General features: G+C 41.5%; 2 protein-coding genes across 2 annotated transcripts in view; one reads left to right on the forward strand and one right to left on the reverse strand.

The window, feature by feature from the left end:
* LOC135711377 (nuclear pore complex protein Nup88-like) overlaps positions 1-23,436 on the forward strand; it is a 489,612-nt gene that overhangs the window by 257,848 nt on the left and 208,328 nt on the right. The window lies entirely within an intron of this gene.
* LOC135711433 (uncharacterized) lies at positions 16,916-18,730 on the reverse strand. The gene is made up of 4 exons (XM_065234302.1): positions 18,544-18,730; positions 17,884-18,420; positions 17,508-17,815; positions 16,916-17,416 (listed from the first exon to the last, which is right to left on the reverse strand). Exons 1-4 carry the CDS (start codon positions 18,713-18,715, stop codon positions 16,916-16,918), a joined length of 1,518 nt encoding a protein of 505 aa, XP_065090374.1. The 5' UTR covers positions 18,716-18,730.

A 23,436-nucleotide genomic window follows, 5' to 3' on the forward strand; every position in this document is an offset into this window, starting at 1 on the left:
AAATTTCAAAAATATTAATGGAAAATAGTCTAAAATGATCGAATGCGTCAAGTAAGGAACCGCGTCAAATATGGTGCCTCCACGGTAGTTGGTATCCATACCGGAGACGTACCTTTTGTCCATCGGAGACTGCTCGACACCCTCCGACAGTTTGGCATGTTTTACTTTCTTATCAGCATCCATCACATAATCTCCATTATGTGATCCTTGAGGTACTAGTTGAATACGTCTACCGTCTGATGGTGATAACCACGGAGTCCTCCTTGGAGCACATGCTGTACGCGATTGGGACGCTGATGTCAACCGTGTCGAAGCTCTTATCCTAGAAGAAGGCTCGCCACGATTCACAGAATTCACCCGGGAAATTTTCCGTGGAGAAGACGCCTAACGTTTTGCTATCCTTGGATCCCTTGATCGCCTCCAGCAGCTTTTCAAAATTGGCCTTGTCTTTGTCGTTCTTATCGCGAACCAACAGCTTCACCGACGGAATGGCCTGCTCACCGTCCCCATCGTCTTCAGGAAGTCGATCTTCTTCTTGCTGGTCAGGAAAAAGATTGACTTCTCGCATCGTAATCGTATCGGTCAGCTCGTATCACAGCAGTCAGGTCTGTAGCGAGTTTGATTTGCTGTAGATGGTTTCCTCGTCTACGCCGACCGCCGTCAAATGCAATCCACCTTCTGCAGCGAATCATCATTGGAAAACTGTGGCTCCTTCCAGTTGGCGTAGAGGCGTTTTATTCGTCGGTAGAAGGAATCCTTATCGAGCACGATATTCGACATTTTCGAGGTCATTGGGATTGCAAACCTAAACATTCCAGCTGTCAGAAATACCGGGTTGCCAAATATACCATAATATTCTTTTTTTTAAAGATCGCAGCTTGCTCTATGCCCGACATTGCCGGCACACCAGCGGCACACAAACGGCATACTAAGAAAAATGTTGTCCCAAGATTGGTTTTGGTAATTATTTTGTTCTCGATAGCGTTGCACATGCAATGTTGCTTGGTGTGCTCTCGCTATTCCTTTGTTACCCTGTATGGCTTCGACCGTGCGTGAACTTTTATTCGTTTATTGAGCCACACATTCATGCAGTTTTTAAGATTAGCTGATCGGAGTGCAATGAGCTGGATTACCGAGGTGAAGCAGTCGGTTAAGTTGTGTGAGTAAAACCCCTGTACGATACATGCAATTAGTGACGTCACTAATTGCGTTTACGTTGATTTTTTGAATTACTAATACAACCATATTTCACGATCTGGTTCACCTCTCTCTGTATCTCATTGATCGGAGTGTGTGATTGGGATTGGCAATGCAAATGTCGGCCGGGAGATAGTGCAAAATTATATGGAAGAATGGTTAATCATATCAAATTAACGTGTAGCTCTAGAACTAACAGTACAACATTTTTTGACACAGATGTTACAAAACTGTCACTGAATTTATTGATTTAAATTATTTAAGATTATTTTCAGCTCTTCGATTATGGAACACTTTTAGATTCACTTAATTCTGCCTTCGCTCAGGCTGGATTTATTGATTTACATTTATTTTCAGCCCTTCGATGATGGACAATCTTTGGACTTATATTATAATGATTCACTTTTTTCAGGTTTTCAGTTTATTTTCAGCTTTTCGATGATGGAAGATCTTTCCATTCACTTCTTCCAGCCTTTGTTCCGGCTGGATTTTGAAACTAAAGTTCTGCTCGACAACAACTAAGCAACACGATACTCCTGAGCAAACTGGAGGGGCTACGCGGAATAAAAGGCACTCAAGCTTTAAAATTAACTAAAACACAGAGTGGATCAACTTTAACACTGTATCTAATCTAATCTAATCTAATCTAACACCAACACAGCCAGCTCATGAAAGCATCCTGGAAAATGATAAATATTACCTCCATCCTTTTTCTTGTCTATTTGGTATATTTTGAACATCAGAGATGCGCAAAATATAACAAAACGGCCAGGCCTACTGTGCAGCATTTAAGGGGCAAGGTGATTAAGAAACATCGGGCCTGTAAAAATCAAAGATTAAAACACGATGCTTCAGAATCCAATAAATGGATGAAACGTGGACATCTCGTACCGTACTTTCCGCTGTATTGTTATTTATAAATTATTGGTCGTTGGGAGCATCTCGTCTAAAAATTTTAAGGGATGCTCCATCTTCCTTTAGTGGTCCGGACATAAGCACTTACTCTTGTCCTAGCCCATATGACTTATGCTTATTGCGCCATTACTCGCTTTCTGAATAAAGAAAAATGGAATTTATTCCATAGGTCGTAGGAGACAGGAAATGGAAGAAGGAACCCTAGTTCTACCTTCCCTTGAGAAAAAAACCGGGTCTCAAATCAATCTACAGGAAAAGTTCGCTAAAACTCACAATGTCCTTATTACGGGTGTCACTTCACGGTGAAAACGAAGTGAAGTGACCAGTTGTCACTCACGGTGAAGTGATTGCCATGTAAATCAAATGGGAATCACATCACCGTGAGTGACAAGTTTTCACATCACCGTGAAGTGACATCGGTAATAATGACTCGCGAACTTTTCCTTTCGTGTGCTTCATAAAACCTCGCAAAATTTTCCAACGCTGAACACGAACATTTGAGAACTAGATTTCAGTAGAGAGTAAAAGAATGAAAATATATCAAACAATATAAGAACACATAAATGAAAATCAAGGGAAGATCTCAACCAGTTTCAATTTTGTACTCTTACTGTTCTGCTGCACTACTGTTGAACCAAAGGCACTTCCAAGACTTTTCCGGGTTATTTCCAAACTAGTTCAAAAATTCTTCAGGTAATTCATGAGCACATGAACTTTCAAGTACAAAACATCAAACGTCTAAAACCAGAAAAAAGGGCTAGGACAACTTTCTTGCCGAATGAATCAATTGGCAAATCTATGTTGGAACTTGGCCATACCCACTCGTTCCAACCTTTGACAATAGCGCGTTCGACGTTTGATTTCTCATCAAAATACAGCACGATAGCGGCTCTTCGAAATGATGTCTAAGACACAGTTCTCGCGTCACTTTTCAAATAGACTAATGTAACAAATGTAAACAAATCGAGTTAAGCGATATAAACTATTGCTCTTCTGTCATTGTATTTGATACAAAAACATCCATCCAAATTTACTTTCATTTATTTAAGATAATCATTGATCAAAAATTGTCCAATGTACAGTTTGAAATAATGGATCCATGATTGTTACTTCGGTCATTCGGACTGCCTAACATCATTGGTGCTCATTTTCCAAAGGCGGGGCCAATCTAAAGTTAGGTACTATACTTTGAAATCTGTGAAAGGGAATCTAGTATGATGTAGACAAAACGTCCAATGTAACACTCATTGATTATGTCATTGAGAAAAATCGTCCAATGTAACATGTCCGATGTACAACTCGACTTGTCGAAACGTCCTATGTGTTTTTTTCTATGTTGTAGCATGAAATTCAAAGTAAAATTGTGATTTTACCGTTTCTTCTGAATTTTCAACGTTATTATACACTGACTACTAGAGTGATGCAAAATTTGAAATTTTCGCTCCACAATACTTAAACGATTCCACATCGGATCCTGACTAACTTCTCAAAATTTGAACACATTTGGTGAAAAACTGAGATGGCACAAACCATTTGAAGTTTGTATGGGAATTACAATGGAAAAAATAAGATTTTTGTTCATGTCTATCTAATAATTCACTATATCGATCTGCTTCAAAAGCTTTCAACTGTATTTGTAGGAAATTTTTCCAGCTACAACTTTGCTGAATACCACTTTTTGATTAAATTTAAAGGATCGAAAATTATCAATGGTTCAATGCGCTGATGTCTTATGATCATGCTCAATCAACTGCTCAGCAGGCAACATTGGTATTTCTAGGGCGTTGAATAGGACACACAAATCATGGCTACTATGTCACACTGCAAAATACAGTGTTGCCTACAGAGCAGCTGCTTGATGATGTCATAAGTTTACCAATCTCTTAAATAATTAATAACTTTTTCCCGTCTCGTTTTACATAGAAATGATTTTCAGCAAAGTTGTAGCTGAGAAAATTTTCTATAAGAATTGCTATCGAACTGTTTCGCAGCTCAATATAGAAAAAGACTAGAAGGCAATGAACAAAAAGTTGAGATTTCCCATAGTAATTTACATGTAAACTTTCAGATGGCTTGTGCGAAGTCTGTTTCTAACCAAATGATTTGTATCTTTGGGAGACTAATCAGGACCCGATTTGAAACCATTTAAGCACTGTGGAGCGAAAAAGTCTAATTTTGCATCAGTCTACTGACTACATTAAAAATAGTATTGCAAAATGTATTGTTTTTAAACAGTTAAAATAATAATCTGTCGAACTTCAATTTCGATTTTCTCAAAATGGTGGATATGTTACATTGGTCTATTTGAAAAGTGACGCGAGAGTTGTAGTAACCGCAACAAGTTTATATAAAACAGGAACGAACTCACCAAATGAACGATGGTTTGCCCGTGAAGCAAAATCTTGATAGACTGTTGCATCTTCTTACACACTCAACACATCAAACCATTCCATCGGATCTCCAAAGAAACTCTTGCACAATCCGCTTCCAATCAGAATCATCGGGCTAGCTTGCCAATCGCCTGATAACAGCTCTGACGAAAATGATGCTGATATAAAAACACTTTGAGGCTGTGAACCATTTGCCGAGTTAAATTTAACTCGTGGTTAAAAGTGACATTTCGAAAGTTATTTCCTTTGTTCGAAAATCCCCGTGCTATCGATCGACCGGTTTTCGACCCACGGTTGTCAAAATTTAACTTCTTGTCTGTCAAAAAAAACCATGCTCGGATAGCAGGGTTCATCGATAACTTTCCATCTGTCAAATTTTAACCAAAAGTTAAAAAAAAATCGCCAAATGGTTCAGAGCCTGAATTGCATTTCACCCGATTGTACTTTGTTTGCACTAAAGTTCTTTTCTAGAACTATGTTATCGAGTGGCACATTGTTGCGGGCTAAAACGCGGTGAAAAAATCAATCACCAAAAAAAAATGAAGCTTAAATTTTGACACTCGGACATTTTTCACGCCCTTAAGTGGACCCTACACGATTGCTTTTATTGACAATAATCGTATTGTCAATACATTCAATATTGACGCCAATACATCGGTATTGACAATATTTTTGTATTCACATCATCAATATTATTGTCAATAATTCCCCTTCGCGTCAATATATTGATACGTGTGGGGTTCGCTTTACAGAAGCAGAGCACCATGGATCAACTTAGGCTCTGAACCATTTGGTGGATTATTTTAACTTTTGGTTAAAATTTGACAGATGAAAAGTTATCGATTAACCCTGCTATCCGAGCATGGTTATTTCTGACAGACAAGAAGTTAAATTTTGACAACCGTGGCTCGAAAACCGGTCGATCGACAGCACGGGGATTTTCGAACATAGAAAATAACTTTCGAAATGTCACTTTTAACCACGAGTTAAATTTAACTCGGCAAATGGTTCACAGCCTTAAACACTGTATTTCTTTAAACTACCACTATAGCACTATGGTGTGGTAGATATTCAGGAACATACCTTTGACGACGATGACGACATTCTCTGCTTGAACGTCAAGCAGTTTAGTTCGGTTAGAGCTCGCTCTCTTGAGTTGTTCGGAAAGTTTTTTAGCTAGTGTTCGCGCTCTCTCTGTCGTGGTCAGTTGTGCGTGTGTGTGTGTGCCCCGAAATGGGAAAGCATCGCTCGCGAAGCCCGGTGAAGGACCAGAACCATGGAGAAGGAAGCTCCGGTGTGCCCACATCGAACAGGTTTGCTGTTCTTGTCATTGATGAGCATACCCAGCCAGCTGCAAAAGGAAAGCGCAGCAAGAAAAGGAAGAAGAATCGGAGCCAGTCCGGTTGCACGATTTCTCGCGACGATGCCACTGCGACAAACGGCAGTGATGTCGGAGATTTCGGTGACGTTGCCGACACAAGCACGGCAAAAGTAAAACTACCTCCGTTGGTAGTAAAAAATGCCCATCTTAACGATCTCATCGCAGATCTGGCGTTGCTGGGCGTTAAAGCCGAATTCAAGTTGGGCAGAGTCGGCACCAAGGTTATGCTCCGTACGAAAGCGGAGTATGACTTGGTCGTTGCCCACCTGAGGACTACCAAGGTGGAATTTTTCACCCACGACATTCCCGGCGAGAAACCATTCAAGGTCGTCATCAGGGGTCTATCGAATTTTGACCCGAAGTTGATTGAAGCGGAAATCAAGAATGCTACAAGCTGGCCTCAACTGCCGTCTTCCGAATGACAAGGAGGGACGAGAACGTCAAGAGGCATCCGGAATGTCTTTTCCTGGTGCATTTCCAGAAGGGAACGGTGACGCTCAATGCGTTGAAGGCTATCCGCTCCATCAACTCCATCATTGTCCGATGGGAGCCATACCGTGGCGGCCGTCACGACGTCACCCAGTGTCAACGTTGCCTGAATTTCGGGCACGGCACCCGAAACTGCTTCGTCAAGCCGCGCTGTGGCAAATGCGCCCAAAACCATATCTCCTCCGAGTGTGTTGTCGACGAGTCGGAAACGGCCAAATGCGCCAACTGTAATGGCGCTCATCAAGGGTCCGATAAACAGTGCCCCAAACGCGAAGATTTCAAACGGATCCGAAAGCAGGCGTCCACAAGAAATCAACCAGGACGAAAGAAGGACAATACGCCGGCATTCAGATTGGAGGATTTCCCGCCTCTTCCTGCTACGCAACACGGTCAAGCAAATCCACGGGTGCAATCCGGCCCCCGCCAAGAAACATCTGGTGCCTCAGCTGGACAAAGCTCTCCATCCCCCCCTGGATTCTAGAGACAACCACCAGCACAAAACGCCAATCCCGATCTCTTCTCTGCGGATGAGCTGATGAAGATTTTCGTCGACATGACCAGCGCTCTTCGTCAGTGCCGCAGCAAGCCCGAACAGATCCAAGTGCTCGCTAAGTTTATTATTCAGTATGGTGTCTAAACCGATAACTGTCGTCACATGGAACGCATGCTCTGTAAGAGCAAAAAGGCTCGAGCTTGCTGACTTCCTCCGCAAGCATAGTATCGACGTGGGCCTCCTAACAGAGACCCATCTTAAATCCGGTAACAGTTTTTGGTTGCCTGATCACCACGTTATCCGGCTTGATCGTATCGACTCCTGCGATCATCATCAAGAAAGGAATCAAGTTCTGCACGCTGCCGCATATTCGCACTTCTATCATCGAGGCCCTTAGTGTGGAGGTGGAATCACCAACCGGAAACGTTCGGTTCGTCGCCGTATACTGCCCTCGTCAGTGTGCTGCCAGCAGTGCTGCAAAATTTCGACAATACACGGTGATACTCAAAATTCTGCTTTGGTCACTCGTTTGAGCTAACAGTCATCGTCAAGGCAAACCATGTCAATTGTCAGTAGCATTTTTGTCAGTGACGAACATTTGCTGATTTGTTTATTAGCTAAATTTGAAATGAAATTAAATGGCTTGAGCAAAACAATTACATGGAGCCATTAAAGTGAATAAGCATCTACGTCCTGAACCGCTTGGATAACAATAATGTGTCTCAGAATGCAAGAAATTACGCTTTCTGTTACCAGGTGAATCTTTGTCATTGACGAAAAAATGAATGAGATTTTGACAAAGATTTTTTTGAGGATCAAGTCTATTATTGACTATGTGAAAAACAATTTTGTCAATATCGCGCAAAAGTCTGTCAATGACAATGACAAATCTCAGCACTGGCTGCCAGTAATGGATTAGGCATCCAATTCAAGCATGATCTGACCACCATCACTCGCACGAGCTCACGATTCGTCATTGGGGGCGATTTAAATGCCCGCCACGAAGCATGGCGGAACTATCAGCGGAATCAGAACGGACGTCTGCTCTTCGACCACTCGCAGCATGGGCTGTATACAGTGAAATTCCCTGATGAACCGACATTCATCTCTCCGGCGGGAAACCCTTCCACGTTGGACTTTTTTCTATCGAACATTGGACTATCCAAACCGATGGCGATCAACGATCTCAGTTCCGACCATCAACCGGTGGTGGCTGAAGTCGGCACCCACGAGGCACCTGCTCAAAGCCATGTCAACTGGGTGCAGTTTGGACATGTGGTCGACAGAAACATCGATGAAAATCCGCCGCTTGACACCGTAGAGGACATCGACCGGGCACTGGAAGGACTCCACCAGGCCATATCCGTGGCTGACGAGACGTGTGTTCGACAAGTTCCTGTGAGGGGTAAGTTTGTTGCCATTGATTCCCACACCCAATTACTGATTCGCTTGAGAAATGTGCGTAGACGCCAGTTTCAGAGGACTGGAGATCTAGCGAGGAAACGTGAAATGGCCGATCTGAACAGGCAGATTGCTTCCAGAATGGAGTCACTCCGAAATGAAAGTTTCGGGCGTGTTGTCCAGAATCTGGATGACCGCTCCCGTCCATTCTGGAAGGTAGCCAAGGTGCTGAAAACTCATCCCAAACCCGTCCCACCTCTCAGAGTCGGAAATGATGACAAGCGGCTCATAACCCCACAAGAGAAAGCAAATGCGATTGGCAATCATATTGCTGCATCGCATTTGCTTGGCTCAACTATCCAAAGTCCGCTCGAAAACCAGGTGACGCAATGCGTCCAGAATGTAGATTACTCCCCTTGTGCCGTGCCTCCGGAGGATAGAATTACGGTAGAACAGATTTGCTCAGCGCTGAAATATTCAAAGAATATGAAGGCCCCCGGTTTTGACGGCGTATTTAACCTAATCATAAAAAGGCTTAGCATGAAAGTCTATGCAGTTTTAACTGCCATCTTCAACAGATGCTTGGAGCTGCACTACTTTCCAAGCATCTGGAAGATAGCAAAAATAATACCGATCCGCAAACCCGGTAAAGATCCAGCATTGCCGTCAAGCTACAGACCGATTAGCCTCCTCTCAGCGCTGAGCAAATTGTTCGAGAAACTCATTCTCAATAGATTGCTCAAGTTTGTGGAGGAAAACAATATTCTCCTACCGGAACAGTTTGGGTTCAGGAAGGGGCACTCCACCACCCATCAGCTAGTACGGGTGATGAACAACATTCGAAGTAAGAAGGCTGTATCCAAGTCCACAGCCATGGCCTTGCTAGACGTCGAAAAGGCGTTTGACAATGTCTTGCATGACGGACTTATGTACAAGCTTTGTAACTACAATTTACCGTTGCATTTGGTCAAAATTACCCGTAACTACCTTCAGCAAAGGTCTTTCAAGGTATCGTTGAATGGTTGTCTCTCCGACAAATTTTCCATCCCGGCAGGCATTCCGCAAGGCAGTTTGTTGGGCCCCTTGCTCTACAGCTTGTATACTTCTGACATTCCTCCCCTCGGAGACGATTGCGTGTTCTTCCTGTTCGCAGATGATACCGCGATATCAGTCAAGGGCAGAATGCCTCGCGAAATTACAAACAAACTACAACGATGCCTTGACACCTTTGCTGACTATGCAAAAACTTGGAAAATCAAAATCAATGCCTCCAAAACCCAAACTATCATGTTCCTTCATAGACAATCACCCAAACTGATACCGGCACCTTCTTGCACAGTAGTCATGGATGGCACAAGGGTTGAGTGGTCTGCTAAAGTTACGTACCTTGGAATGGTATTCGATGAGAAGCTCCTGTTCCGCTCGCATATAGAAAAGACGTTAGTTAAGTGTTCAAGCTTAGTTAGGTGTTTGTATCCGCTGATTTCTCGCAGATCCCGCCTCTCTAGGGTTAACAAACTGGCTGTCTACAATCAAATCATAGCACCTGCAATTTTCTACGCTGCACCGGTGTGGGAATCAAGTGCTCAAACTCACAGGAACAAAGTCCAGGTGGCACAAAACAGAGTGCTTAGGATGATACTCGATCGTCCTTTCGACACTAGAATAACAAATTTACACGAAGAGGCAGGCATTGCCAAAATAGATTCCAGAATAAACGAAATTAAGACTAAATTTGCAGAAAAATGTAATTTATCAGAACATGCTTTGATAAGCAATTTGTATATAGTAGGTTAGGTGCATATAGTAGTTGTAGGTTAGTTGTAGTTGTAAATAGTAGTTATAAGTAGTTTCCCTTTTCCAATTTAAAACAAACCAATCCCACCAAGGTGGTCATTCTTAAAACAGGCATGATAGGACTAGAAACTTTAAATAATAATTAAAAATTTCAAATGAACTAAAGTTGAAAAGACGCATCTGTGTCACTTGTTAATTCATACATGTAATACCACACAAATACCAGAAATAAAGATCATTTAAAGTGCGACGATGACGACTACGACGACTGCAGTCCAGCGAGCGCTCGCTGCGGTTCCGACGATGCCGTCGATGGTGGACAATGAAAAGCCGATCTTGTCGGCAAGATGGCGGTACCACCGCCCGCTGTGATTCCGGAACGATTCAGGCAATGGCGGATAATTCAAGGCTGACCTTTTCGGAAATATGTTGGTACCACTGACTAGTCTACCAGTGACTACAGCGAATTGGTGGGCGGACTAGCACGTCTATTTACCGTACGTCAGCTATAGTGCGATGGCGGATTGGTGGTGATAAGCTGGTATAGCGGTTTGTGAATATGATTCTGAGGCACAGGCGCTTTCTTCTGACAAAGCCGGTCGACGACGGCAAGGCCACCCTCTCTAGAACCGCGAAGGGAAATTCTCCTTGGCGTTTCGGACTTTCAGCCCGACTCGCCAACCAGATAGCGAATTGATTCATAGAAAAGGTCTTAGCTAGGAGGCAAATCTACACTCAATCTAATCGACCCATTTACCTTGTTTGCCACCACTAGCGGTGACACCTATGTCGCAGGTCCTCTTAACAGCAAAAAATAAATTTTAATATTACATCCAAGAGGATGCATTTCAATCATGTCGAAAATCTCATGTAATTTTAATGGCCACAAGAATAAACAAATGCAGCGTAATGTCAGTCACTGTATTAATGATAACTTTGTCCCTTTTGGCAAATAATATTACACAATATTTATGACACGATATGATATCAGACTTCTGTTGCGACAATTGATATCAATATGAGTTTTATACTTTACTGCAAACTTTAATATCGATTTGCTTTCAGTTTGTTAAACGACTTTGCTCGGGCAGTTAAACAAATTCTTAATAAGCGCCGTGTAATTGCCATTTTAGCATTTTGGAGTGGGTGAGCTCTAGGTCTAGGGGACAGCCCCCCCCCCCCCCCCTTGCCCTATATCCTTATTTACGCCAATGGGTAATTACAATTGGCACACAAGCGTTCTAGCAACTATTTTTATTTTCCTTGGATTTGTTTTCCGTCGATCTTGTTTTCCGTGCTGAGCACCAATGCTACCGACGCCAGGAAGGCAGCTCCTACACCTGGACCCTACCTATCGACCGACCCATCAACTCATGAACCGGGGACCAACGGCTTTACTTCCCTTCCGAAGGAAGGCGTGATCAGAGATGTTATGCCTCAGAACATCCCGGCAGCGCCGACTGGGATTGAACCCAGGCCTGCTGGGGTGAGAGGCAGTCACGCTTACCACCACACCACCGGCGCAGCTAGCTCTAGCAACTAATAAAGCATGTTTTTAGCAAACATTTTTCTTGCCCCTAGTTACCCTAATGTTGATCATAATTTCAAATAAAGTTTGAACCGTTTGAACACAGTTACCGATTATAATACATTTTCTTAACACCCATTAAACATGGTCATTATCGTATAAAATCCAAAAATTCCGCAAAATCCAAATTCAAAGCACAATCCAAGTGATGGATGCAGGCTCCAGATCGGTTCCTGGCGTACCCCACCAAACACTGACATCGGTTGATTTGCTTCATCGGGCACTGCTGCCCGTAGGTTCCACATGATTTTCCACAGGGCTTTCCGATCACACGAAAAGTTTCATTGGCAGGACATCTTTGCGCGTATGGAGCTGGATCTAGACGGTTCAAATGAAATCAGTTGCTTCAAAATTAAGTTAAGCAGTTAGCTACCTCTCCTTTGTGGAACCAAGAATTGCAATCCCAGACTGTACAACCAGCTGAATCGATCACAAAGTGCCACATGGAATGCTATAACCATCAGCAGCGTAGAGTACAGGCAAATCCTTTTGTACGATAGCATTTTCCGCTCGGTACTGCCAGGGCAGGTGAGCTACAGCGAGTGATTTAATTGGCAAGCTGAAGTGTTTCTGCTTCATAACAAATTATTTTCCCATTAACAAATTTGGACGGAATGGTGATTTGTGCAATTTGTAGCATGTGCTAAAATTGATGCGCGCCATTGAAATGTTGCAGCGCATGCGCGCATGTGAAACATTTCATTCAACAACACAGTGCTGCCACCTGACTTCCAATGTGTACACAGTTTCTGGTGGGACGGACTGAAAGTAAAAATTGGGTTGATTTGAATGCAGTTATAGCGAATTCGTTTATTATTCAGTTCCAACCTGGATCGGGTATCAAGATTGGGCCTGCTTGTTTTCTGACAAACGTCAGTTCGATCGTTTGTTTTTAAAACCCAGCTCAGGTTGAGGTTCGCACTGACAAAAAGTTCGGTTTCGCACTGGGTTGGAACTGGTTCCAACCCAAATAATAAACGAATTCGCTATTAGTGACTATTTCTAGATAGAGCTGGAATTAGGGCGTAACAGCTTTTGTAAACAATGACTTCTCTCGACGATTTCTAGGACTTCAAGATACGCCCACGCAAACCAACATAAGCATTAGATAGAGGAAGCCTTCCCCTATCGATGGTGACCTTGATTTGTGTGGGCGAGCCTTGTTTTCCTAGAATTCTTCCAAAGAAGTCATTGTTTACAAAAGCTGTTACGCCCTAATTCCAGCTCTATCTAGATTTGTTCTCAAAACTTTCTTCTTACTCGAGCTTTCATCAATATTGCATCGCAAACAAAAAAGTCAGAACAGGTGCAAGATTATCGAACTAGCTTGCGAGAATGGATTTTCCGGATGCGACAATGCAACATTGTATTGGGCTACGTTTGATTCTTCAAAGAGCCCATGGGCACCAACTATGAAAACATTTTTGCACACGTTTCAAAAATAAAAACCAACCAATATTGAGCTGGTGAAAAGTTCCCTCCCCACCCAGCCAAAGGGTAGGAAACACGTTTTTGGATTTTCACCCGGTGATTGGGAATCAAATTAACGACAGATTAAATTAGACCGTGTCGTGAACATGTTTGTTTTCAATTCCACTGTGTTCCATAACCATTCGCATTTCGGGATAGTATCATATCGAGTGACACAGGCAGGAAAATAAAAAAAAAATAGGTCGTTGTTTAATTACTATAGACATAGGAAGGTGTGCAGATGAAATTGAGTTATGTGTCAAATTGTAAATCGGAGCGCCTAAAGAAAATAACATTCACTGGACTAACGATGTTTGCAATCTAGCTTTTGATGAAACTGTCAAATGACTGATTTAATGTAAATTTGCTACATTTTATTTAAAGCTAGAGGTGATTTGGTAATTGTTGTCGTTCAATTAAATCAGCAATTGAAATCAATGTTAACATCGTTATACGATTAAATGGATGGAGTATGATGTATTAAGGGGTTTCCCCGCTAATACTATCGATAAATTTAACCGTTGTACAACACATGTCGGTTTCCGTTACCATTTTGTTACAAAGCTACCTATCAATGTCAAACCATCGCGTATTTATCAAGAAACATGTTTTGAAGTAAATAAGCCAACTTTTAATTAGAGTAATTTTCCAAAAAGCGCAGTAAGTAGGGAATTAGAAAATGAACACGCAGGGAATATCTTCTTCTCAGCCACATAGAAGGCTTCTGTCTGTGGACAGTAGGGTGATTTATTGAAAGATAAAAAAGGATTTGCTATCTTTGAGGCCACCCTGTAGTTTGATTTATAGCCCCTGTGCAAAAAATGGTAAACATTGATGAAGGCTTTGAGGTCGCGCAAATGGTTTGAAGTTTTTATCGGAATTACTAAGGAAGAAATTTAAATACAGTACTTTCCCGTTTTTGTCAGCCCTATCTGAAATTTCAGGTTGACAAAAACGGGAAGCTGACTAAATCGGGAAATTTTCTTTTTCAATATTTTATTTTAACCATCAAATAATTTTTAAATCAATTTTACCCAACAAAATTGTAAGCTGAATAAAAGCTTCTTCAGGCAAAAATTTGCTTCTTCAGTCGAAAAATGGCTTATTCAGCTTTTGCTCAGCTCAATTTGTTTGTCGAGTAACCACTATTTATCCACTACTAATGGCATTACTGATAAATGTTTACTATTCTTACAACAAAGGGTACACCAAACGTCTCGAAAAGTTTGTGTACGGTTTGTTGAGCCGGTACGTACTGTTCAGTTTCCTTAAATTCCGCTTGGTTTTCAGCGCTGCAACCAGAGTTGCAAAAAATCAAATTCATTTTGCTGACGCAGCGAGAGCTGAGTCAATACGGAATTCAGTATACATCTTTCCATGATTTCTACCCAATGAACTGTTGTGGCACTAATGATTTTTGCTTCCACTTTCTGTGCATTTTATATTTCACGCAATCTTTCTACACTCATTCGTATTTGGATTCTATGAGAATGAACCCGGAAATAATTCACGTTCATCTTGTCATGTCACAAGGACTGCAAAATTCATTCATTTCACTTTATATTTACGTAATGAATTTTCCAAGCATAGCAACGCGGCACCTCAACAAATAATTTTGGTTGAAAAATGAATTGAATATCTTGGTAGCATTATTTTTTATTTCCAAATAAAAGTGCGAAAGACGTACCGTCTCCTCGTCGTTTAACCTTACTCAATCAGATGTAAACAGGTATGATCCAGTGAATTTGTCATTTCTGTTACTCTCCCGCTGCTTTACAAAGCTGACGTCACACCATCAACCATAAAAACAGCGGGAAAACGAAAGAGACGAAAAATTCACTAGACCATACCTGTGTTGAAACGTCATAACATAGCAAGCCGTGCAGTGGTGTTGACTAAAGAGACTGAATTGGATAAAGAGGCGACATCTTATCCATTTGACAGGTCTTCTGCTCGATTGGAATAACTTTTCCTATGACTTTGACAAATAATCGATTGTTCCAATTTTGACATGTCGTCTCTTTAGTGTTGACGTGTGAGAACGAGGAGACAACAAAAATCATAACCAAAACATACCAGTTTCTTCGCTGCGCGCCGTGTGCGCTGAATGTTAATCAATCGAAAAACGGACTTGTTTTCACTAAGGATCACTCATGGGAAGTATAGTTATAAAGAAAATAATTCAGTGACAACATTTCAAAGGGGCGTAATTGCTTTTGTAAACAATGGCTTTAGCTCTTGATTTCTCACAAATAAATGCTTACTTCTCCAAATTTACAATGCTAGCTGGTAGATGAAACATTCCTCTACCTGTTGATGTCATTAATTTTCATGAGTGGGCTTTTATTCACGAGAAATCAGCTGCTAAAGCCATTGTTTACAAAAGCAATTACGCCTCTTTGAAATGTTGGCACTGAATTATAGTTTAAGAATGATACTTTTCGTTTTGCAGCAGGTATCTCAGGTAACGTTCTAGAATCAGCAGCAAAAGGAGCTGGCATTCCTATAAGCATTTGGTGTCATAGGACGATTGAGGATTCGTTTTTGGTGATAGAGCGCCCCGATTATCAGATCGATTATAAAATCTATCCAAAATGCTACATTCCTTGACAACAACAAATCGCAGTGGCACGGAACCTACAAGAATGAAGACGGAAACCCCATACACCAGCAGATTTTACCACCTACGAGGACAGTGAAGAAAAACTCCAGATAAACGGGATCCTAATCACAATAATAAATTTCGCGGACAGTCCACGGTGGACTACGTTTGTAAGAAGGAATCTGTTTTGCGGAAAGTGCACAGCATCAATCTAACTCATGCTCATGAAGAATTCCAGGGAACCTTCGCACGTTTTTCTGTTCGTAGCATCTTAGTAATCGGCAGGCAGGAGCAAATTTACTATACAGCATTCCCTCCATATCTGCGGTGGGTGATATCGTCCACCCACAGGTATTTCTTTGTTGCCCTTAAAGCAATTCAGCTGATTTATAATATGTGATTAGAGTGAAACAAACTAGTTATCTACAGAAAATCAACTCAATTGGTTGAAGGACAACAAAGAAATTTTGGTTGGTATCTCCCACCGCAGATACGGAGGGACCTAGTGTGTCTAATAAGAGTTTGACTGTTTTTCATATTGATTTTTCTTCTTCAGGTGGTCTCCGATTAAAAATGTAACAAGTTGATAGTGAACGATGTAAACATCGGGAAGGTTGATGCGATTCCATCTCTGCGACTTTTTCGTGAATTAGGTTTTACTCAAGGAAACCAACAGCATCATCTGGAAGAAGAAATAAGCTCTATAAGACGGTGTACTTAGATTGCGTATGCGTTCTGTGGCTGGTGAGTAATCGGCGTTTGAATTCAATTGTTTCCATTTGGCACTAAGGTCCTTACACATGTTGTTCACGTTTTACGTGAATTCCGGACTGAGTATTTGGACTTGCTCCACCACTATTTTATAGCAAAGATGGAATCGCATCTTTGTAGGCTTGGTATTCTGCTGAAATTGTCATCTATAGTTTCCAGTGATAGATCGCTCGGAGAACAGTAATCGAGATTGGGTGCTTGTTTAACATAATATGTGGTGTGTGCGATTGGAGTAGGTTGTTCCATGGTTTTGGAAAATAGTTTCAACATATTTTTACTCTTTTGGTTTTATTTACTCTTTAACTGCAAGTTAGCTTCTGATTGATTATTGGAATAAAAACATATATCAAAATAAACAAATTGAAGAGACTAAACAAAAGGTTCTGAATCAACAATGGAATGAAAAGAAAAATGAGCAAAATTAAACTACCATCGATGTTTCGTCACCGGAAATTTCAACATATTCCTTCCAATTGTAAACTGACTGAATAGTTTTCTGGAACAAATTTTTGTTTAGTTTTATCATCAAGATATTTGCCAATGTTTCCTCTGCCAGCCCTGTTCGTAGATTAGAGAGAACCAGTCCAAGGGCACTAAATGACCTCTCAACTGAAACTTGGTTCGAGGGTGTGGACAACACAATCATAGCCACTGCGTGGAGCTCAGGATGCGTGGTTTTACGGCGTAGCCAATGATTCCAGACGTTATAGTTGTGATTTTGGCGTGGCTCCAAGTCAAGGGACTTGACTTGCTGGAGGAAATTGGTTGCGTTTTCTTGGATGCTGGTATCCATTGAACCACCGAACATTTTAGTAAGGTATTGATCAAATTCATCAGTAGATCCCGACAACGATTCATTGTTCATGTTGGTGGATGTTGGTTCAAGTTGACGGATCCGTTCCCAAGTTTCAGTTATGTATCTCTGAAATTAAAGTCACACTTTTTAATTTAGGACGAATACCAGGCAAGTAATACGCACGCGCGCTTATGTGTGTGTGTTGGTGATATTATACCTGTATTTCTTCTTTTTCATCTCCCGTGAATAATTTTGAAGCATGGTAGTTGAATCTGGGATCGAGAAACAATCCCATTTTGAATGCTCTTGAATGACGCAACGCATCCAATCTGGTCCTCAATGATTGTATTAAAGCAGGAACAAAAGGATTATCGGTAACCTTTTGGACTTCACTTGTGGCCATGAGCCAAGCCATGTAGAAATCAGATAGGGATACATGTGACTCCTGCATTTTTTTGGTGCAGATGTACAACGGCTTGAACGCATCATAATAATGGTCTACAAATGTCCAAAGGCTTGAAAGATCTGTGAAATACGGAATGTTTTATAGATGAGTGTTTGAGTACTATTTTGGAAAACTGTTTTGTATATACCAAGCTCGGGAAATTGATCGGCAAGTGTCGTGAAGAAAACTTTTTGATCTTTGAATGATTCGACCATTTTAAACATACCACCCCATCTTGTTTGGCTCCAAACGGGGGGGTACGACGCGGTGTGGAACTCGAAGAAGGTGCGATATTTGACATTTTTGCACTTCTTGGCAACATCAGTGAGGCTCTTGACGGATTCATTGGACTTGTTCACAACGTCCAATATTGCGAGTTGGAGAGTGTGGACGGCACATCTCACGAGATTAATCCTTTCTTGGAATTCAATGCATAGCTCTTCACTGATGTCACGCTTTGATTCTTCTGCTGACTGACCTTCTTCACCGTCATCTCCATCAGTTTTCTCAAAAAGGGTCAACTCCAATTCGTGCTTCAGTTTTCTAACGGTTGCCAACATATTGGCCCCGTTATCACAGGTCACTGAGAAAATCTGTTCAACAGACAGTCCGTATTCAGCCAACGTTTCCATAACTTTCGATTTCAAAAAAGCTGCTGTCTGGCTTTCTTTTACTTGAATCATTCCTGGAAGAAATGCATTGCAAAGAAAGATTAATTATGACCAGGTATCATGCTTCGGAATGCGTGAGTACGTGCATGTGTATGTGTGTGTTAGTGAAAAAAATAAGGACAAGTTAAACCACTTACCGAGCGAACGAATAACCACTTTGTCACCTACAGCATATTGAACATTTATTCCTAAAATGTGACGGTTGTGCCGGGCCGCGGAATCTACTTTTAGGCAAATTAGCTTTCCGTGCATTTCTTCCTTCAATATTTCTTTCAAGCGCATCGCAATTTTGGTGTGGTGCTCCCGCATTGTGGATCGATTCAAAGTACATCCGAGAGCTGTTGTGATCGGTTGCAAAAGATCTTTGAAGCCCTCCCACTCAAAACATGACAAAGGAAGCTGATGGTAGGTTGTTAGGTTTACCGTAGATTCAATGAGCAGCTGCTGGTCAATAGGAATGGGACATTTTGGGATGACTCTTGGCTTCTTTGCCGTCGGATCGAAACCTTGCAACAGGCCATTTGAGTTCGCCAGCTCGTCGTGTCGAAGTCGGAAATGACGGATGAAGTTTCCTACGTCAAACCTAGCTTGAACGTATTTACAGTTGCCTGCGGGGTCGATGTTGCAGAAAGCTTTTGCTCCATCCTTCAAGATAAATGTGGAGGCTATATCGATTAGCGTTCGTTTACGTTTCTTGCTGTTTTCTCCGCTTGTCGAGGCCATCGTCAAGTGATGATGGAGAAAACAGGGATGCGTATCATATATTAACAGTTAATTAAAACTAATACGACTTCACGCGAAAACGAAAGTTTTACAGCACGCTTCAAATTACTGCTGGTGAAAAAAATCACTGTGCGCAAATGAATGCGATTTTTTTCTATATTTATCTTCCGTGAATCCAAGATGAAATGAATATTCTGCATAGAAAATAGAAATAAGAGGGTACTAAAACCGACAATCGTGGATTAACAACAAGAGTTCACGCGTGTTGAATGAGAAAGATAACAACAAAACAAACCGAAAGTGAGAAATTCACTGAAACGTCAAATCATAATGACCTGCGTTAAGAAAGCAAGGAATGAATTTCAGTGAACATTTTTGCACTGATGTATATCTTATTGTGATTTTCAAAATATAAGTTCAACATTTTTCAACTCTGGCTGCAACCAAGGCTGAACCTTCATATCTCAGTGTCAACGTAAATATACTAGCCAGGAGCCGTCTATTGCTACTGCTTGGTTCCGAGATGTTCGGTATGATTCTGGCTACCGCGTTGATAGCTTGATAGCCTTCGCTACCCACGGTCGTCGGCCATCACTCCCAGGCATTTCAACACGCACTTCTAGTTTATTGCGTGCTCCCCAACGGTAATTTCTGACCGCTGGCTGCAGCGCTTTAAAGTTAACGATCAATACCACCTCGTTTTTGTTGTGGGCTATCTGCAGCTTCGCTCTATGCATTAGGTTTCCAATCATGTCGACCGCCTCGGTCACCGATATTTCCATCTATCCCAGCGTCTTGCCTGTTACCGAAAAACGACGTCGTCTGCAAAACCAACGATCTCAACTCGTTTGGGTAGCTTCAGCGTTAGACCGCCGTTTTAAAATCACGTTCCAGAGTGTTGGACCAAGGATGGAGCCTTGTGGAATTCCCACCGTGATCCTAATCGATCTCTGTCCCATATTTAGCTCGTAGATCAGAACCCGGTTCAGGAAGTAGCGTCGGACTCCCAGCTAGAGCATTCTTGACGTCGATCGTTATCACGGCGTAATATCGATCTCCTTTCCACTTCTTTTTCGACGCCTTCTCGGCTCTCTCGACAACTGTCCGAATTGAATCCACTTTTGCTCTTCCTTTTTGAAATCCGAACTGCCTCTCCGACAATCCTTGCATTTCGTCAACCGAGTTGTTAGGCTGTCTTTTTGTCTAGAGACTACTTGTTTGTCCCTCTCCAAGCTTTTTCCCTTGATTTAGGGTCGTTTAACCCAATGAGCTGGATTACCGAGGTGAAGCAATCACTCACACAACCACTGTACGATACACGCAAGTACACGCAAGTAGTGACGTCACTACTTGCGTTTACGTTGATTTTTTGGTTTACTAATACAACCCTATTTCACGATCTGCGCCACCTCTCTCTGTACCTCATTGCGTTTAACCTGCTCCAGAAAGGAATTGGGCGGAAGTACTTCCCAAAAACTATCCAAGGTGAACAACAAAAGAGTGATAGAGGAAATAGGGAATTGCGTAATTAAATAAAGGGCTAAACGGAGTTACTTATTTTAATTTAGTGTATTCATTTTCTTTTTTAAATTCATGCTTCGTATGAGGTGTTTGTTAGAAGTTCGGGATTAGGGAAGGGATTAAGCGTCACCTGGCACATTACTGCTTTGTTGACGAGGCATGGGACGGCTGGCAGGCATCGGGCATCGCCATGATCAAAATGGAGGGACCCGCACACTCGATCCGATGGCGTTGACTTACCTCTTCTTGTGGCGATGGCCTTGATTTTATTCTTCTGGCGGCGCACCGGACGCACAAATTTTCGTTCACTGGCGGATTAAATTTTGTTACAAAAAAGTCGTGAATTGCGTGTTCACCTAATAGAGATTGATCTCACGGTGACAAGCAGTTTTATCGGCCTCGATGCTGATCGTCTCTACTACACGCTCAATGACGTTTCTTGTTGTGGTCAACTGTGATTGCTGGTGGCTGGGGTGGGACGTGCTGTCAAATCAGCCTACTGATCATTCTTGTATGAAATTCGTTCCAAACCAACCCGGGGGCAACTTGACAAGTCCAGTACATTTCCAGTGTACCCCGAAAATTTGGTGCTGGTGGTTCTGTCAAACTCACAAATTTCAGAAGTGTTATCTGAATAGGGCGAATGCGGAAATGATGTACAGTTAATAAAATACTGAACATAAAAACAGATAGCCTCATCTGTTTCTTGAAACTTCAAGTTGGTGGGGAACAATGTTAATGAAACGGACGGGTGTAACAAAAGGCAATCACTGAAATTTATTCGTTTTAGAAGCAAATTATGAATATCTTTTTTTGTGAGACGCTTATTTTAATTTATTTTATTTATTTCTTCATGTTTAAATCGATATACGAAATGTTATTGTTCAAACAGCAAACCTGCTACTCACCGCGAATAAGAATCAATTTTGTATATTTTTTTTTCACCCCTCAATAGAAAGATGGGGAAGTAAACTCTTTTTATTGATACGGTTTTTTATTGCAAGTCTTCATCGCACAAGTATGCTCAGAAACATGATTCTATTGTGTCCTTTGTGTATTGACTATACCAATGTGTTTTTATTTCCATTTGATTATATAAGACAAACCTCCATCAATCTGTTTTTGTTTGGATTTATTTCATTTCACCACGAAAATCATAAATTCGCTCTTTCCATATGGCATTCTTGTTTGTTGTTTGATATCCACACATGGTGAAACAAAAAGTTGCCTTCCCATAGAGAAATACCGTTGCGGCGGTGAAGGGCAGTCCCTTTGTTTACGTTGTGTGGTGACATCTACTATTTGCAAGTGGGTACGTGAAACTAAGGTTATCTGTCACCTTGCCGGGGACTTGTTCCAAACGTACACAAACCCTGTAGGTTTCTTATAGAGATTTTCACGTCCGGTTGTATTGGTGCGATATGTGAGAACGTTTTAGTGAAAATCCGAGGAAAATACATAACAAATCGCTGTCAAACTCATTTTGGCAGATCTAATTTCATACATATTTTAGGTTAGCCAGAGGAAAATAATAAACAACTTTACACGGCGGTGCACCCGCAAGTGTGCGTGCTTTAAACGTCACTAATCTCTATGGCTTGTTTACGTTTGGATCCAGTTATGCGAGGTAGGCGGCGATTGTTCGTATTTGACAGCCACCTCCCCCCCTTGGCTGGTGGTAAAGCATGATGGAAGTGGAAGATTTATGTAGGGTGGGAATAGGGGAATAGGGATGTTCATAAAGGGAGGTGGATTCTAAAGTTGTTCAATTCTGTGGTTTAGATTTCAATTTCAATTTAATAAATCAAACTCAAATATAACATATTTACAAAATATATAAAAAAAAAACAAAATGTAACCAGTTAGCAGGCTACAGAGTGTATCCAGTAGGCACTGCTACGAGTTGCTCGTTGGTGACTTCGTCGTTATCTTCCTCTCCGTCTCCGTATGATGCAGATGACTAGATATGATTTCAAATGAATGCTTATTTTGTTTAGCTATTAATCATCAGTTGCAAAATAAGTTATGATTAGATTAAAGTTCAATTAACTTTACAGAAAAATGTCCATTCAACTATCTGTTGCAATACACCCATCAACCATGTCAAATTTAAAGAAAACCCATTAATGTTCAATAATTGGATCGTATTTAGACGCTTATTTCTGGATTATTGTCTATAAGTATAACCAAAGATATCATATCAAGAAGACCACATACAATAGCGCTGCGTTTGAGTGAAGGTGGAAGCAACGCATAGAAAAATGAGCAAATACACATACCTTCCTTCTGAAGATGTAATCTTTGCTATCAAATTCGTTCGAAGCATTTACCTTTGAGCGGCAGATGACGCGATTGTACCTGTCTCATAGCGTTCGTATGGAAGAGTTGCTAGTCTTCTTGATTTGTTGTCTTCGGTATAACGCTTAGTTCTGGATTATTATCTATGAGGGTGTTCTGAGGCTTTGAGGATCTCCCTTAGCTCAGTCGGTAAAGGCGCAGCTACAAAGCAAGACCATGCTGGAGGTGGCTGGGTTCAATTCCCGGTCCGGTCTAGGAATTTTTCGGGTTGGAAAATTTCTCGACTTTCCTGGGCATAGAAGTATGATTGGACTTGCCACACAATTATACCAATGCAAAAATGGTACAGGCATCGAAAGCTCTCAATCAATAACTGTGGAAGTGCATCTAGAACACTAAGTTGAGAGCACGCAATAAGCTAATATGCGATATGCAATAAGCTTGAAATGCGAAGAAGAAGAAGAAGTGTTCGGAGGCATAGGGAAGTA

Source organism: Ochlerotatus camptorhynchus, unplaced genomic scaffold (genome assembly GCF_037179485.1).
Source record: "Ochlerotatus camptorhynchus isolate MF236.1 unplaced genomic scaffold, CSIRO-AGI_Acam_v1.1 ptg000432l, whole genome shotgun sequence".
Lineage (NCBI taxonomy): Eukaryota > Metazoa > Arthropoda > Insecta > Diptera > Culicidae > Ochlerotatus > Ochlerotatus camptorhynchus.

Bases quoted from the DNA above. Each gene is read 5' to 3' on its own strand.
- LOC135711433 (XM_065234302.1), bottom strand. From the start codon at position 18,715: ATGCGGGAGCACCACACCAAAATTGCGATGCGCTTGAAAGAAATATTG. The intron at 18,421-18,543 runs GTAAGTGGTTTA...CATTTCTTCCAG, and splicing joins AGTGGTTATTCGTTCGCTCG to GAATGATTCAAGTAAAAGAA. The intron at 17,816-17,883 runs GTATATACAAAA...CGTATTTCACAG, and splicing joins CGATCAATTTCCCGAGCTTG to ATCTTTCAAGCCTTTGGACA.